Genomic DNA, 15,013 nt, shown 5'->3' on the forward strand with positions numbered 1-15,013 from the left:
GAAGTGCAGCAGCTGTTACTCCTAATACCCACCACCCACAGCAGCTCTCTGCCAGTGTCCAAATCCTGCCTTAATCATATTAGTTTTTCTCTTCACATCCCACCCCTTTTTTTTTTTTTAAATCTCCAAGCTTCTGCAATGAAAACAAAGGCAACTGGGGCGGGGAGGGGGGCGGGGGGGGGCACAGCAAGTCATGGGGTTTGTGTGGGACACCCTGGAACTCCTTTGGTTGGACTTTTGCTTCCCTGTTACCCTCCACACACACATATTCCCCCTTCTGTGCTGAAGCAAAGCAAAGCCACATCAGCTCCCTCCATGACCCCAGGCAGTGTGCCCTGTCTCTCACGCTTACATGGAATTAATTTTGGCAGTAAAAACAGATTTTTGCTAGAAAGGCTGGGAAGGCACATCCCATGCACCAGCCCTTGCAGAAGGAGCCATCAACACCCCACAGATCCACCAAAGCCAGCACAGAGGACTAAACATCTGCTAGGTGTGACTGTCCCCCAACACAAGAGCTGTATTTAAGTCCAGGCTGTGAGCCCTGTTCCTTGCTTGAGCTACACTGCAGCTGTCCTGGCAGTTGACCGTGGAGCTGATCCTGTCCCTGAGCTTCCCAGCTCCTCCTCAGATCCACCTCATCACTGCAGACTGCTCTGGTGATCTGGTGATTGGGACTCCCGGCCAAACCCAGCCACTGTCACCAGGCCCACCTCACTCCCTGACAGTGGCTTATTGCTCGCAACAAATGGAAATTAGGGTCCAGTTCATCATCAGAGCTGCCGTCAGGACATGCTGAACAAACTGCTGGCAACATGTGGCTCCAAGTAGGGCTGGATGAATGGAATAACAAACCTATCAGCTGTCTGCCCTTTCTTCAGCCAACAGACCCTTAGGAGGCAGCATCAGGTGTCCCAGGGCCACTGGGAGGAGGGCTGGCCCTGTGATACAAGAAAGTTATTTAAGATGGGTGAGCAAAGGAGTGCTTGGGGCCCTTTAGTCCTCCTCCTCCTCCTCCTTGGATAAATATGTGTCTGATGGCTGAATGAGTTCATGCTGGTGATTGGGCCGCTGTCCCAGCAGGACACCACTGCTCTATCCTGTGCTGTGACTAAAGAGGATGCACCAACACACAGGCAACACCACTGGGTTTTGTTTCTGCAGCTCCAGCAGTGCCTTAAATTTAATCTTGAATGGGGTCTGACCAGTGTGGGAGTCTGTCCAGAGTGGACATCCTGGTGACTGCCTAGGGCACTCCCCAGAAACTGGAGGCAAGCTTGCAGATGCCCCGCTTATTAGCACTTTTCCCATCAGCCTGCCCTGCTCTACAGCCTGTCCTTTTGAAGTGACACAAGACGCTGGGCTGGCATGGAGCTACTGCTACTGACAGCCCAGCTCTCAGCTGTTTGAACTGGTTGGAAAATATGGGAACTAGGTTCTCATTAGTCAGCTCTCCTCTGTGTTGGAAAGAGGCCTTAAAGTTACCAAAGAATTTCAAGATACAGTGTAATTCTTGTAGTTTTCTTTCCTTTTGTCAGTGGAAGCAGAGTGTAGGGAAGGGAAGGGAGGAAAAGTTTATTGCTTCTGTTCTTCATATACAGAAGAGAATACCTTTATGCTGCATCAATGACTAATGCTCTCTTATGCTTTTCCTTACTAACCTATTCCTAGGCTAAACCATCCCTTGCTTATAACAGAGCAGTAGCTCCAGACCTCTGACAATTCGCAGGAGAAATGCCAAAGACATTACAGCCATTCTGGCACAGTGGTCAGGTCTGAAAACAGTATTCCTTGTGAGTGTGGGTATTTGCATCATGGCACAGTGTTACAGCATTGCATTGTCTTCTTCAGCTGCTGCCCCGGATATGGCACACATTTTCTTTATGCCAACTCCAGTAAGAACCATTTCTCCACTGGCTTCCACCTGAAAAGAGGGGGAAAGCAACAAAGAGCAGACACTGAAATAGCAGTGTTGGGTGTTCCCTGGGCTCCATGTGAAGCTATGGGCAGAAGGGAGAAGAGGCTCAAAGAAATGAGGCCCAGATCCAACCCCTCTGTAACAGCACAGAATGCAGGGCAGTGCTGAACTGTCTCTGCTCACTTCTGAGGCTGCAGCAGCCTCTGGCAGGGCAGGATGTGCTGCCGTACGCAGCTTTAGCAGCACCAGTCAGCAGAGCTGCACAACACTGCCTGGTTAATTGCTGGGCTGCTCTGAAACACAGCCCTATGCAGCATTCATCCTCACTGCCTGCTCTCAAGCAGAGGAACTCAGTGGCTTCAAAGCTGCTCTCAAACCGAATGTCAGAACCATCTCCTGCTCAGGGATGGAAAAAGCCCGTCACAGTCATTACCGTGACACAGGCACCTGCCAGCAGCCTCCAACTGCACGTTCAAATGCCAAGTGACAGGCAGATGTTTGCAGTAAGAAATACAGCCCTCTCAGAGCCTCTGGTTGCATCACCCACCAGGACAGCATTGCCTCAGCCTCCTCTGGCCAGAGCTTTGACCTGCAGGAGTCACTTGAGCTCAGCCGGGCTCTGCACATGGCTCTGAGGATGGGGCCCAGACAGACCACATGGCACTGCTGAAACTAGAGAGCTTTGCCTTTTTCCTGGCATAAATGTCTGTTAGTAGGAAGCTGGTAAGGAGAAGGGGACGTAAGACAACTTAACCCCTGCATGTTGTTTTCTCAGCAGCATTCATGTGATGGATTTCTAGAAATAAAAAAAAGAAATCCACAGTTGGGAATTTAAAATAGCACTGGGGAAACAGTGCATGTTCTGTAATAGCTTGATAATTAAGATAGACTATAAAATATGTAACTTGAAGTTTCACTGATGATATGCTCAGAAGGATTATAAACCCAGTAACATCCCAGGCTCTTTGACGCAGAATCTTTATCATTCTTGCAGATTGCTTCTACTTCTCCACACTCCACATCACGGGGGCACAGCAAGGGTGGCAGATGTGGAGCAGGTGCAGCGGAGATGTAATATGGACATGGATGTAAGAAATTCGGAGTTGACACTCAAGAGCAAGCTGGTTGTTTGACAGGTTGAGAAATGCTTTGCTACTGCAAGATAATAATGGTTTTAAAAAGTTAGAAGTCCCTCCTGTTCAACTAGCAGCCACCTGAGTCCCGTGAACAAAGTTTGAGGGTGCTTAGAGAAGAATGGGCAGGTTGATCAAGTAGAGAGCTTGAAGGTGGCAACAGTTGGGTCCAGATCACAAGGAACTGATCATTAAACTAACAAAGTTGGCAGCACCACCTTATTTAAGAATATTTCAAGTCATCTTTAAAACAAAGAGCAGTGGCCAACTGCAAGATGAGTCATTAAAAATCCACAGTAGGAGAGTGGTAAAAACACATGGTAGTCCTACAGGGAAAATGGAGAACAGTATCTACAAACTGGCATCTCAGGGTTGACCTGGGCATGTCTGTGGCTCTGTATTTGGGGCAAACAGGGAAAAGAGGATGCTTTTCTGATACTAGTTAGATGGAGGGTTGGCAGAAGTACTGGCAAGTTCTTCCCCTTTTATCCAGATGACTACTCTTGCTGTTCCTCTATCACACTTAGTGAAGTGTAACAGTGATTAAAATGTTACTACTGGGAATGAACTGACACATACACATGCATGCAACATGTAGCGTGAGACTCTTTCCCTTACAAATTCAGCCTAGAGAAAAAACGAGGTTGAGGGATTTATTAAAAAAAACCAACCCTTTATTCCCCTGCAACCTGGGAAGCTGTTCTGCACTAGAGAAGGGGGTTGAGGAGAGGAGGAGAGAGAGAGAGAGAGTACTGGACCCTTTGTGAGTCTCAGTAAGAAAGGTCTAGCAACAAATAGCTTAATGATTACTTTAATAAGACAGAGTAAGATGATGAATACAGACAGCAAGTGAAATGAACATCCCTTCAGATGCTGGGCACCCCACATTCATGTAGCATCAGCCAGAATCCAGATAGATTTTCCCACAGTGTGCTGTGCAGAGCAGATGCAAACCCATCCACAGAGAGATCCTCTCCCTTCCTATCACTTGACCTAGTTTATAATTTCTGTACACCAGAACAACCCTTTACTCTAAAGGATGTTCTCATGAGAACTTGTTGCTGCTCTGTTAGATAAAGGCAAGGCCAGGCAGGTGGGAGCTGCCTGTGAGCTCTGCTGTTCGGGTGAGCTGGCAGAGATATCCTGCAGCCAAGGGGTGTGTGCAGACCTGAAAGCTGTGCTGGACATGCAGCCCAGCCCAACCCGCAGCTGCCATGTGGGTCACTGACTCCCAAACATTCAAGGGTCCGGGTCAGGGCAACAGCTCAGGAAATGCCCCCTCCCATCTGATTTCAGGCCTCGGAGAACAGTTTGGCACAGGGATCTGAAGCTTTGAAACTGCTGACTCCACAGTCTGCTTGTTTTCAAAGCCCACAGAGGGCTGGAGCTGGCCACGGGTGTGAGCTGGGATAGTAAAGATCAGGCATTGCTTTGGTACCATCAGTCAAATGCAGGAAGGCTGTCACTTTGCAAACACTTCCATGCTTTCGTGCCTACCATGGACAACACAGCTGAAACCTGCAGCTGTGAGACACAGCTGGCTTTCAGAGCTGGGAAAGAGCCTTAGGAAGTAATGGGCAAGTCATACCCAGAAGGGCTCTGAGTAGCTGTTTTGTCATTGTAACATCAAGAAAGAAAGAACTGAAATAAATGATGTTCAGGATGGGTTGCATTAGATTCCCTTTGACCTAGGAACCAGGTGGCAACTATTTGTAATCAGGTGGCAACAAATCAGTCATCAGTGTATACCTTTAAGGCAAAACCTTCCTAGCATGCTCTGCTCCCTTTATATAGGGGCACTCGTGGGTACTGGAGGTTCTAGTCATAACCTGGTTTTTGGCTGCCTCACCACACACAGTGAGTACTTACTTCCTTCCTTCTTCCAGACTTGCTTTCTCTAGTTTTCACAGGATGGCTGTGCTGCTGCTCCCAGCCAGGCTGTTGTTTAAGGAAATATGGCTCAGTTTGTCTTTTCAAGAGCAAGAAACTTACGCTGGATGAGTGGATGTAGCAAATTCACAGCTACTGCTCTTCCTGGGGTCTGTCTGTCAACTGCATGTGTAGCTGAGGGTGGGGTAGTGATTAAATGGCCTTTGCTTCATGATATGCATAAAAGTACTGACTATCTAAGTGATGCAGCTTTAGTCTTTGAATTTCAGTCATTTTTGTTTGTTAGTTTTGGATTACTTAATTTTGGGTACATTCTTCTAAGGAAAGTGATGGACAAATGCTTGCAAGTTGTTGAAAGAGTGTTTCATTGTCAGTTCTGATCTAGTTGAGCTTGGTCCCCAAGCAAAGCTGTTTTTATACACAGGTACCAGTGCAAGAGCATCAGGACATGGTAAATGAGGTGACATGAAGGATATGAGTGCTAGTATCTCATACTGTCTTTTGTGTATGAAGATACACTGCTTTTGCAGGAGTGCCTTTGTATCTCCCAATGGGATAACGATCTTACACATTAGGTTGAGAGTTTGGGAAATATATCATTCTACTTTGATGTTTACGTACATATATAATGTGATGCAACTCTGGATAGCATTCCATGTCCTGTTCTGAAAGCTGTTGATTTACTTGCAAATCGAATGTTGTCCTACAGAATATATAAGTCAAAATCTAAAAGATAGGCAGAATAAATCCAATATGAATGTTTTATCCAACCAAAACCAGACTACATCCAAACATTGGAGTGCCTGATTGAAGTTGAGCTTAAATGTCTACTTGTTTTAAACACAGGGGTTAAAAATTGAATTAAAGGGGGTAAAACTGTGTAAAATATACTAAAGGGCAGTGATTGTAGGACTTAAATGCTTAATTTCTTTTACTACTTTTGAAATTCAAGTATGAATTACAACAGCTGATCTTCAATGCAAATTTTCTTGTCTACCTCCCATAGTAAATAGTGACTTCATGATCTAGAAGACATTAAAAAACCCTTTGGCATGCAAGCTACATAGTATTTTCTGTGTTCAGAGTTTAGTATGTGATTAGACTATCAGAAGTAGCAGATTACACTGAAACAGAACTGCATTTGAAAAGTTAGCAATGCAAACTCTCGAGAGTAAATCAAAGTCTGTGCAAAATGTGTTGCTACAGGTGGGTAGGTGTGTGTGGGGAGAGAAAGGTGGAGAAGAAAGAAGGGGAAAAAAATTTAAACCTCTATTAAAATAAAATTCTAAAAACTCTAAAAATAACCAAACCCAGACAGTCTCCAGGACTGAAACCAGACAATAACCTGCCAGCTACATATAGATGACAAAGCAAATGAGAAATTGCATGCCCCACTTGGAGGTACATCTTCATTTTAAAAAAAGAAGTCACTTACAGAAGAGCAAGTTGGTGATTTGTCTTACATCCTGGACCTTTTTCAACCCTTGTCAGAAAATGATAAATTGTTGAAGCATATTGTACAGTAGCAACTCTATTTGTGTGTTCTGTCATGGCTTCTGAAGTGCTTTGTGTGGAAAGGTTAACTACTGACTGAAAAATAATATAGAATTATTTACTGATCTTAAAAAATAGTAAAATTAAAAATTTGCAATATATATTCTCTCCCTTTGATGACTGAGATGATATTATTCCCTGCTGCATTAGAGCTACTGGTACTTGGGGAGAATGGGCCAATGTTACATTCACACAATTCTCTTGTGTTGATCCATCCACAACTAGAAGTATTTTTGTTCCTGGAGGCACTATAAACTGCCCAAAGAATAAAGCAGGACTTCAGAAAACTCAGTTTAAAAGATTGGCTCAATAACCTTACCATGAGGTACATTACCCAAACTTACTACTTTGTCATGAAGAACAAGAAATTCTGTGTATGTGGATATTAAGTGCAGGAACACTCAGGCAAAGAAACATCTGAATGTTCAGAGGTGTTTTTTTTTCTTGGCTGACTGCATGTAAAAGGACAAAACGTATTTTATAAATTGGAATAAGTATGCATGTAAAATTGAGCTGGATTTACTCACTGTGCTTTGATTATCTGGGAACATTGTTAAAAAATATACACAAACGAGTTCTGACTCCATTGTTTGCTCAGAGGTTTCCCCTCCCTAATGCATACCCCATACTATAAGCACTTGTTCTCATTTCTGGCTAGTACGTTAGAAAAGAGAATATATAGACAGTACTAGGTCTGGAGGGGAGTGGATGGGAGAAAGACTGAACTGTCTGAAGAGGATACATATGGCATGTTTACAAAAGCTTTTAGATTCCTAGTCTGTTTTCAGAGTAGCTTTAGGTATTAGTTAAAATTGCTTTTTACTGAAGAAGTCCATTGTGTTTGGTAGAGAAGCACGACAAAAAGGTCACCACAAGCAGAGGTAGGGTGGGGGGTACACAGGCAGGAGGTGAAGCAGCTACTCGCTGTACTGACACACCAACTGAGAGCTCTTCACCTCTGACTGACTCCCCAGCTGGCACAGAGCTTTCTTTTCACCCTTAAGGCTTTTCTTCCATTTGATTCAATTCTTTCTCCACCCCTAACTGTTGAAGTGTCACTGTTACATCCCTTGATTCAATCCACAATTCAAGATTTTTTGGACAGCTGAACTTTTTACCCGATGACTCTTACTAGACTGGCATTTAAAGCTGACCCTGTGTTTTCCAAAAGGGACAGGTCATTGTCACCAAAACATTAGCATTTCCCTTCCCAACATCAGTCAAACTATTGTTTTGCCATCAGTGCAAGGCTGTGACTTGCAGTTATTCCACGCCTGCTTACCTTCCAATCAGTATTTTTGTAAGTGTTAGCATAATTAAACAAGTTGTTGCTTTGAGTTAGACTTGTGGCACTATTGTATGCTTCTCTTTTATTTTATTCTGTACAGTGGAACAAAGCAATGCTTTGAAAAAAAACCATCCAGGAAGTTTACACTGGTTTACATTTATTTAAAAAAAATATTTAGACACTTCTGTATTTCACCTGTGGATTATGAACTACAAATCAAATAGGGCTCATCACTTCAAAGAGGTTCACAGGTACAAAACAGCCTCCTTCTGGCATCTTCACATCCTCCTCTTCTGAGTGCTTATGTACAACACTGCGAAAAAGAGAAAGTGGCACGCATAAGACGGCCCTGGTAAATAAGGTGCAGAAGCCTGTTTATTTAAAATATCTTATTTCCATGGCTTGTAAATTGACACTGTAATGAATCTCATTCAGCATGAACAAAGTCAGTTAACTTTTAAGTCCAGGTTTCAAAAAATGCTACCAAATTTAGACATTATGTATTACTTTGGTTCAGTGTTTATTACGCCTGTAGCCAAAACACAATCCAACAGATGGAGACTGAAGGGAGGAAAAACAAAGCCAGTACCCTGCAGTATTACCGAGGGGAGCATGAGAGATTTCCCAAGCAGCAGAATTACAGGTGCCAGACACTAATGCTGTGATCTTTCAACACAAGCTGTAAATCTCAAGCACTTAAAGCAAAGCTAATGATAAGCTCTGAAGCAGCAGATATCCTCCACCTGCATGGCTTGTGATATCCCCAGAATGGATCCAATCACAACTAAATGATAGTGCTCCTAAACCTGGGATGTCTTCAGCTCTCTCCTCAGCCTGTTCTTCAGCCTTCTGCCTCTCATCCGTTTGTTATAACTTGCGTAATAAATTATTTCCTTAATTGGTTTCCAGCTGTAATAACCACTCTGCTTCTTAGCATAACAGTCCAAATGCCTTGCAAAAAGCATTTGGCCTCATTTCAAGGATTACTTCTCCACCCAAAACGCTCTTGTACACTGGTGCTACATTCTCTTTGACTCTTTTCATAACATGGAATTCAGTCCTTCTTTCTTTTTATTCCCTCCCTCATTGCTGACCTCCATCTTCTTCTTAAGTAACTTAGTCAAACTCTGCTTCATTTACCTTCTCTACAAGTCTCTTCACATCTGACTTGTGAACCTTTTCTATTTTTAGATACTCTTCTCCCTGGCATGCCCTGCTATTACAGCCTAACTGATACCAGAGAGTCATTCCAGGAGCCTGGGATTGTCCTTGAAGTGCACAAAAATCCACCTACTGCACTGGGATGTTCAAAGGCTCAGCAGTAAAACATGAGTGATTTTTCTTGACTAGTGGTAAACTCTTTACTCAGAGACGAAAATAGCCTCCAGTACTAATAAGTAGCATTCATTCAGTTCTGGACAACTGCCTCTCACCAGAAAATATTAGTGTCACTGTAATATCTGCACTGTTTCATAAATTTATGCAGTAGCTTGCCTAGCAAAACACAAACTTCTGTGGTGCAGAGGCCATCTAAATAAGCAGCAAGTGCAAAAAGCCTGTCAAATGATAGAAAATAAGCTCCAAGGAAGGCTAGAAAAGAATGTGCTTCTCTAAAATGAACTTCAAGTTCAGAGGCAAAAAAGGCCACAGGAATGCAGAAAAGCATGGACTGTGGAAAGTGAAATTGTAAAAAAGTAAATGTGGAAAGGCTTCCAAGAGGGCCTAAAACTAATACTCTTACAGGCAGCTTGCTTATACCTCAGCCACCCCTGAAATTCAGAAGTAAATATCAAAACACAATTTCCTAATGAGCAATAACAGAAGCAGCAGGAATTACCATTATTTCCTCGGATAAATGCATCCCCATACTTGTTCTTTAATTGTCCATTTACATATTCTTCAGTTTGTTCCAGAGCTATATTCATATACCCATCCAGGCAAGCCAGGACACCTGAAAAGCGACAGTTTAAGAGAGAATCAGTTGAAACTTATTTTAAAATAAACAAAAATGCATTGTGTTTGAATAGTACAGGAAAAAAACCAAATCTGTATCTTTATAACAAACCAAAAGCCCAAGCTTGGCCAGATGTATTCTTCAAATAATTCAGCTGGGAGACAGGAATCTCAGGCTATCAATCTGGTAGCAACACTGTCAATTGATGTAAGGGTTGTGGGGGTAAAAAAAGTCATTAAGGCATGACTTCGAAAAGATGGACAATTTTCACTTTGAAAGTTTAAGTTGTCCCCTCTCACTCGTGTTTTAAGAGCTTGTGACATTAAGAATAAATGGATAAGCTAAGGACAAGGCTAGGTAAATTGAATTATCACCAAACCTTGTGAAGGATATAGCTAAAAAGCAACCCTTTTCATACAGGACACCATACACACTTTTAGTCATATTTATCTTCATGCTTACAGATCTAGAAGAACATTAGCTGAAAGCCTCTGCTTTGATGTAAACAAAATTCTACATATGTTTTGACAAAGGGCTCTCAAATGGCACTGAAACGTTCCCACAAAAATAAAATTACACTCTTTAGCGCAACTAAAGAAAAAAATGTCTGTAATATTAGGTGTTCTTTTGATCAGGAAAATATGCATTTTAGTAGCACTTATTTCAGACAAGTATTTATGTTCTCACTTCTAATAGCACCTGTTGAAGGCTGTACCCTGTTCACTCAGTACTTCCTAAGTGCTGGCAGCATGGTGGTATTTTTTCATTCAAAGCCCCTCCTCTCTGTCTATGCCTAGAACCACGGCCACCTACAAATTTAACTCACCTAATCAACAGAACTGAATGTGAGGATTAACAGATGTAAAGAATGGCTCAGAGAATGCAACTTGATTTATTAATCATGCACATAATTAATACAGCTTTTTACAAGTTGTTTTATCTCCCTTTTGGATTTTTGTTTCCCTGACTTCATCCTTGCATGTGCAGACAATATTACTAAAATTATTTTTTCCTCTGTTTGAAGAATACTCATTTACCTGGCAGTAAAACTTGAAATACAGTATATTGGCTGTACTTGGGGAGAGGGAGAAAACTGAGAATCCTCCTCTAGGACACATTCTCATTTTTCAGAAGTGTTACTGTAGTTTCTTCCATATAGTAATTAGGAATTGAAGTTCTTCTGCCAGCTTCTCATGGTTTAAAGACTATTATTTTCCTCTCTGTTTTTCCTTCCTCTGTTTCCACAGACACAGGAAAAACTGCTCACAAAATATCATGAAATGCACCAAAAAACCTAAACCAAACAAGGGGTCAAAACTCTCTTCCATTCCAGTAATCCTGAGTGCTCCATGCAACAATAGAAAACAAAAATATGTTTGTCCAAAATTAAAGTTGGACTATGTGAATTTACTGAGGCCCCTAGGCAGTATTTTCAAACTCTGGTTCATGGCTGTTTCATTCTCTTCCTCCTTTTCTTTGTGTTTACTCTAAGGCCACTAATGGCATCAAATATTATCACTGCCCATCCTGGCCAGCGTTTTATCTGGTTTATTTGTATGTAGAGATGTTGCAATGTACAAATCCATATCCACACACAGAAATGGTACATTAATATACCACTGATTACTTTTCATTGCCCAGGGCATGTGCAGCACTGGGCAATGAATCAACACACTTCACAGTTACACATCAACATTTGCATTAGGCCACGTTTTGTGTGCATGGTGGCTCAGAGGGTGGAGGTACAGACATAAAATTAGCAACGCAGCCTGGGGGAGAATCGAAACAGATCTGCAACAAAAAGCCTGATGTGCTGTTTCTTAAGGCTTTTCCAAGTGTTGGGTCACATTTCTGCAGAAAACAAAACAGTGCCTATTTTCTCAAAATGAAACCAATACACAGATTTTCAACCGCAAGGTCACATCAAGTGGGAAGGATGGAGAGCACAAGGAAATAAGGAAGGGAAGGTGGGGGAAAAAAAAATCCAGTAACAAATAAGAGTATTCAAGGAACTATGGTTCAATTCCTCGTAGGTCTGACTGTAGGCATGCTAAACTAGCTTTGTGGAGGGAAGAGCTGAGTAGTTCATCTACAGCATTTACAAACAGACCTTACGAAGCAGGAGATAGCAATGGTCTCAAAGAGAATAGGAAGTGCATCAAAAAAACAAATCTGGTTTAGCCCTGCCTTGTGTGCAACCTTCAGGTAAATGATGACTTGCTTTAAGTGACTTTAATGAGCTCTCCCTATATTCTCCTGCAAGAAAGAATGACAGAGATGCAGTGCCAACCTGAAGCGCTCAGACAACGTGGTTCTCAAAGAACTGAGACTGAAAATTCTGTTACCTGAGTGACACTAAAGAGAAACAGGAAGGGATAAGGAGGCGCTGCTTGCTCTGTCAGTGAAGAATTACAGTTTAGGACTGTCATAACACAAAGATTCCCTGTCACAGCACAAACAAGTCTCCTCTCACAAGTGCCAGGCTAAGCCAATTGAAGTAAACCTATCTGAAGCAGTGATCTGTAGCAGAACCACAATGTTTAAGTTACTACAGAATGAAATCTCTAAATTGCGCACAACAGAAGTTTTAGTTAAGTCTGGATACTACTTGGACAGGTCAATAATGGGAGTAGGACCAGGACATTTCACTGCACAGAAAAGTTTTTAATTTACTGGTTAAAAACATCTACAATTCTACATACAGTATGTGAAGGAATACAGATAGGCTAAAGAGTTCTGGAATAAATCTGCTAGACTGTGTTAAAATGAAGAGGGCATACAGCAGCAAAGCCACACTAGGCTTTCTCCTCTATCTCTGTGAGTCTTGGTCCAACACAGGTCTAGGCAGCTGTTTAACCACGAATATCAGTAACTCTTTCATCCCTTGTGTCGGAGCCACCTTATGACCTGTAGCACAGTTAACTTTGAAGCTTTTCCAGACCAAGATCCACACTAGGAGTTAGAGAACAGAAAGGTGAAGAAAAGGATAGTTCCAACAAGGGTTGCTGTCAGAGCACTGAAAAGGGGGCTGCCTGGCCATTTCAGGAGTTGTAATGCCAGATGATCTTTACAAATGTCAGTTTAGAAATTTTGAATCACCCCAAGACTCCTGTTGAATCATCTGTGACTAAAGAGACTAATGATTTAGATCAGTAATTTTAACCTCTAAATCCACTGTTAACCTCCTTTGTTTCTTCAGGGCTGATTTTCTATTTTTAATGTCACCATTCTGAGATCTGTATTCACGCACTCAAAGATTTTGGATCACACTGTTTTGCTTTTCAAAATCAATTAATCTATTCCAGCCTCCCCAGTCAATTACTTTACTCGGTGAAAGACAGACAGAGAGCGTACCTCGATAATCAACTCCAGAATTTAATTTTACAACAACTGGCCTTCCGATGATTTGTTTTAGGAAGTCACTCGGGGTTTGCTTCCGTAGACTCATCTTGGTCTTCTCTGGTAAGCTGAGAAGTTAAGAGAAAACATTTGGATGAGAAACACAATCCCATATTGTCCTAAATACTCTGTAAAGACAGGCAGACCCCTGATTCTTAATACTTTCAGTAGGAGAGAATATCAAAGGGGATAAAAGCAAAACCTTAAGGGTGGAGGTGGAGAGACAGAGCTCCTAAACCCACTGCATTAAACCTTCCCTCTGGCATTTTTATAACTCCTGAAATTAACATTAAGGATCCTTGTTTGCCATGCTGTGCATCTTTTAAACTTCCAACAGTGCCAAAGGCCTCATCATCTCTAGCACCTTTTGGTAAAATTATTTTTACTAAACTTAGAGAGCTAAGCCATAAGTGTTTAATGTCTTCAGGGGGTGGAGGGAGAAGTCAGAAGCTGCTCCATACACAGGAACAGCAAGAGCATTTTGATCTCGTCTCGCAAATACAAGCAAAGAAAAAACTTGAAAGGATGCCTTCCACTGAATCTGTTAAAGCAGACTAAGTTAAGGCTTGTGATTAAATCAGAGAGACCTGAAATGATGATGTGATTTAAAAATCCAGCGCAGAGACACACCCCCCCCGTCAGTATTCGCTCAACTTCTGCTCCAGTGTCTCTTTGCCCAGGGAACATTTGTTCTGCATTTCCAGCCGACGGCAAAAAACCCCACTGCGGTGCCGACTTCTCGTCGCTGCTTCCTGCGGCAAATCGCACCGGGCGATTCCAGCCGCGAATCCAGGGATCCTCGCTGGTTTTCCCACCAATACCCACCGCCACCCGCGTCCCACAGCCGAACCTTTCCCGGACCAAACGTGTCCCAGGGAAGATCCCGGACGGAGCGAGACCGCGGCTCCACGAACACCCAGGACGAAGCCGAAACGAGGGCCGGACGCGGAGGCAGGGGGGGGAAACACAGCACCGCACCGGAGCCCCCTCCTCCTTCCCCCGCACTCACCGCCCGCCGCTTCCCGGGCCCCTTCCCGGCTCTTCCCTTCCCGGTGCTTCCCGCGCCCCTTCCCGGCGCTCACCGCCCGCGTGGTCCCGCCCCGCTACGGCGCGCCGGGCGGGACAGTCCGCGCCGGAACGCGCATGGCGGGGCGGGGCCTGTGGGTTTTGGGACGTGCAGGTGATGGTTCGCCTCACTGCCCCAAACCCGCCGGGCCGGGCTGCGGGGGGCTCGCCCTGGGACACCCCGCTCCCCCGCCCCCCATACCAGGCGGCTGAGCCGCTGGTCTCTTCGCGGAGATGCGTTCTCTTACGTCTTGACTTGCGGTTCCAGGCGAAATAACGCCCCGTCGGTTTTATAGGGAGAGAAATCCTCTAGGAAAAAAGATTTCTTGTGGAAAAAAATAATGGAATCAGTTAGGTTGGAAAAGACCTCTGAGATCATCGAGTTCAACCTTTGAACACCACCGTGTCAACTAGACCGTGGCACTAAGTACAACATCCAGTCTTTCCTTACACACCTCCAGGGACAGTGACTCCTCCACCTCCCTCCACAGCCCACCCTTTCCCTGAAGAAATTCCTCCTAATGTCCAATATGATCCAGTATATAATCGTATTCTGCTCTAATGGGATCCTATTAATCCCCAAATGATCTTGTCTTACGTGGGCCTTATCAGAGATGCAGTGAACACCCCTCAGGTGCCCTGTCCAGGACCAGACAGGAAGGTGCTGCTCAGTTTGCTTCACAAGGGGGATTACTGAAGATAGAAACTAAGGTTGTTTGGTTTTGGTTGTTTTTTTTTTCAAATGTCATCTGGGAAGAATGTAGCACAAGAAGAAGCTGAACTCATCTTCTATTTCTCCCCTTCTTCTCACC

The 15,013-nt window shown here is 43.5% G+C and overlaps 1 protein-coding gene across 2 annotated transcripts; it reads right to left on the minus strand.

Annotated features, from left to right (window-relative positions):
- Window positions 1–7,833: 7,833 nt before the first annotated feature.
- Window positions 7,834–14,232, minus strand: LSM6 (LSM6 homolog, U6 small nuclear RNA and mRNA degradation associated). 2 transcript variants are annotated; one of them, XM_032686270.1, is made up of 4 exons: window positions 14,146–14,232; window positions 13,092–13,204; window positions 9,621–9,734; window positions 7,834–8,096 (listed from the first exon to the last, which is right to left on the minus strand). In XM_032686270.1, exons 2-4 carry the CDS (start codon window positions 13,183–13,185, stop codon window positions 8,062–8,064), a joined length of 243 nt encoding a protein of 80 aa, XP_032542161.1. In that variant the 5' UTR covers window positions 13,186–13,204; window positions 14,146–14,232; the 3' UTR covers window positions 7,834–8,061. The 2 variants fall into 2 exon arrangements, with proteins under 2 accessions (XP_032542161.1, XP_032542162.1); XM_032686271.1 differs by having other exon boundaries at window positions 13,987–14,194.
- Window positions 14,233–15,013: the final 781 nt, after the last annotated feature.

Source organism: Chiroxiphia lanceolata, chromosome 4 (genome assembly GCF_009829145.1).
Source record: "Chiroxiphia lanceolata isolate bChiLan1 chromosome 4, bChiLan1.pri, whole genome shotgun sequence".
Lineage (NCBI taxonomy): Eukaryota > Metazoa > Chordata > Aves > Passeriformes > Pipridae > Chiroxiphia > Chiroxiphia lanceolata.

Excerpts from the sequence above, each read along its gene's own strand:
- LSM6 (XM_032686270.1), bottom strand. The coding sequence starts at position 13,185 with ATGAGTCTACGGAAGCAAACCCCGAGTGACTTCCTAAAACAAATCATC. Across the intron at positions 9,735-13,091 it reads TTCTGGAGTTGATTATCGAG|GTGTCCTGGCTTGCCTGGAT; the intron begins GTACGCTCTCTG and ends GTCGCTTTTCAG. Across the intron at positions 8,097-9,620 it reads ATTTATCCGAGGAAATAATG|TGTTGTACATAAGCACTCAG; the intron begins GTAATTCCTGCT and ends TCTTTTTCGCAG.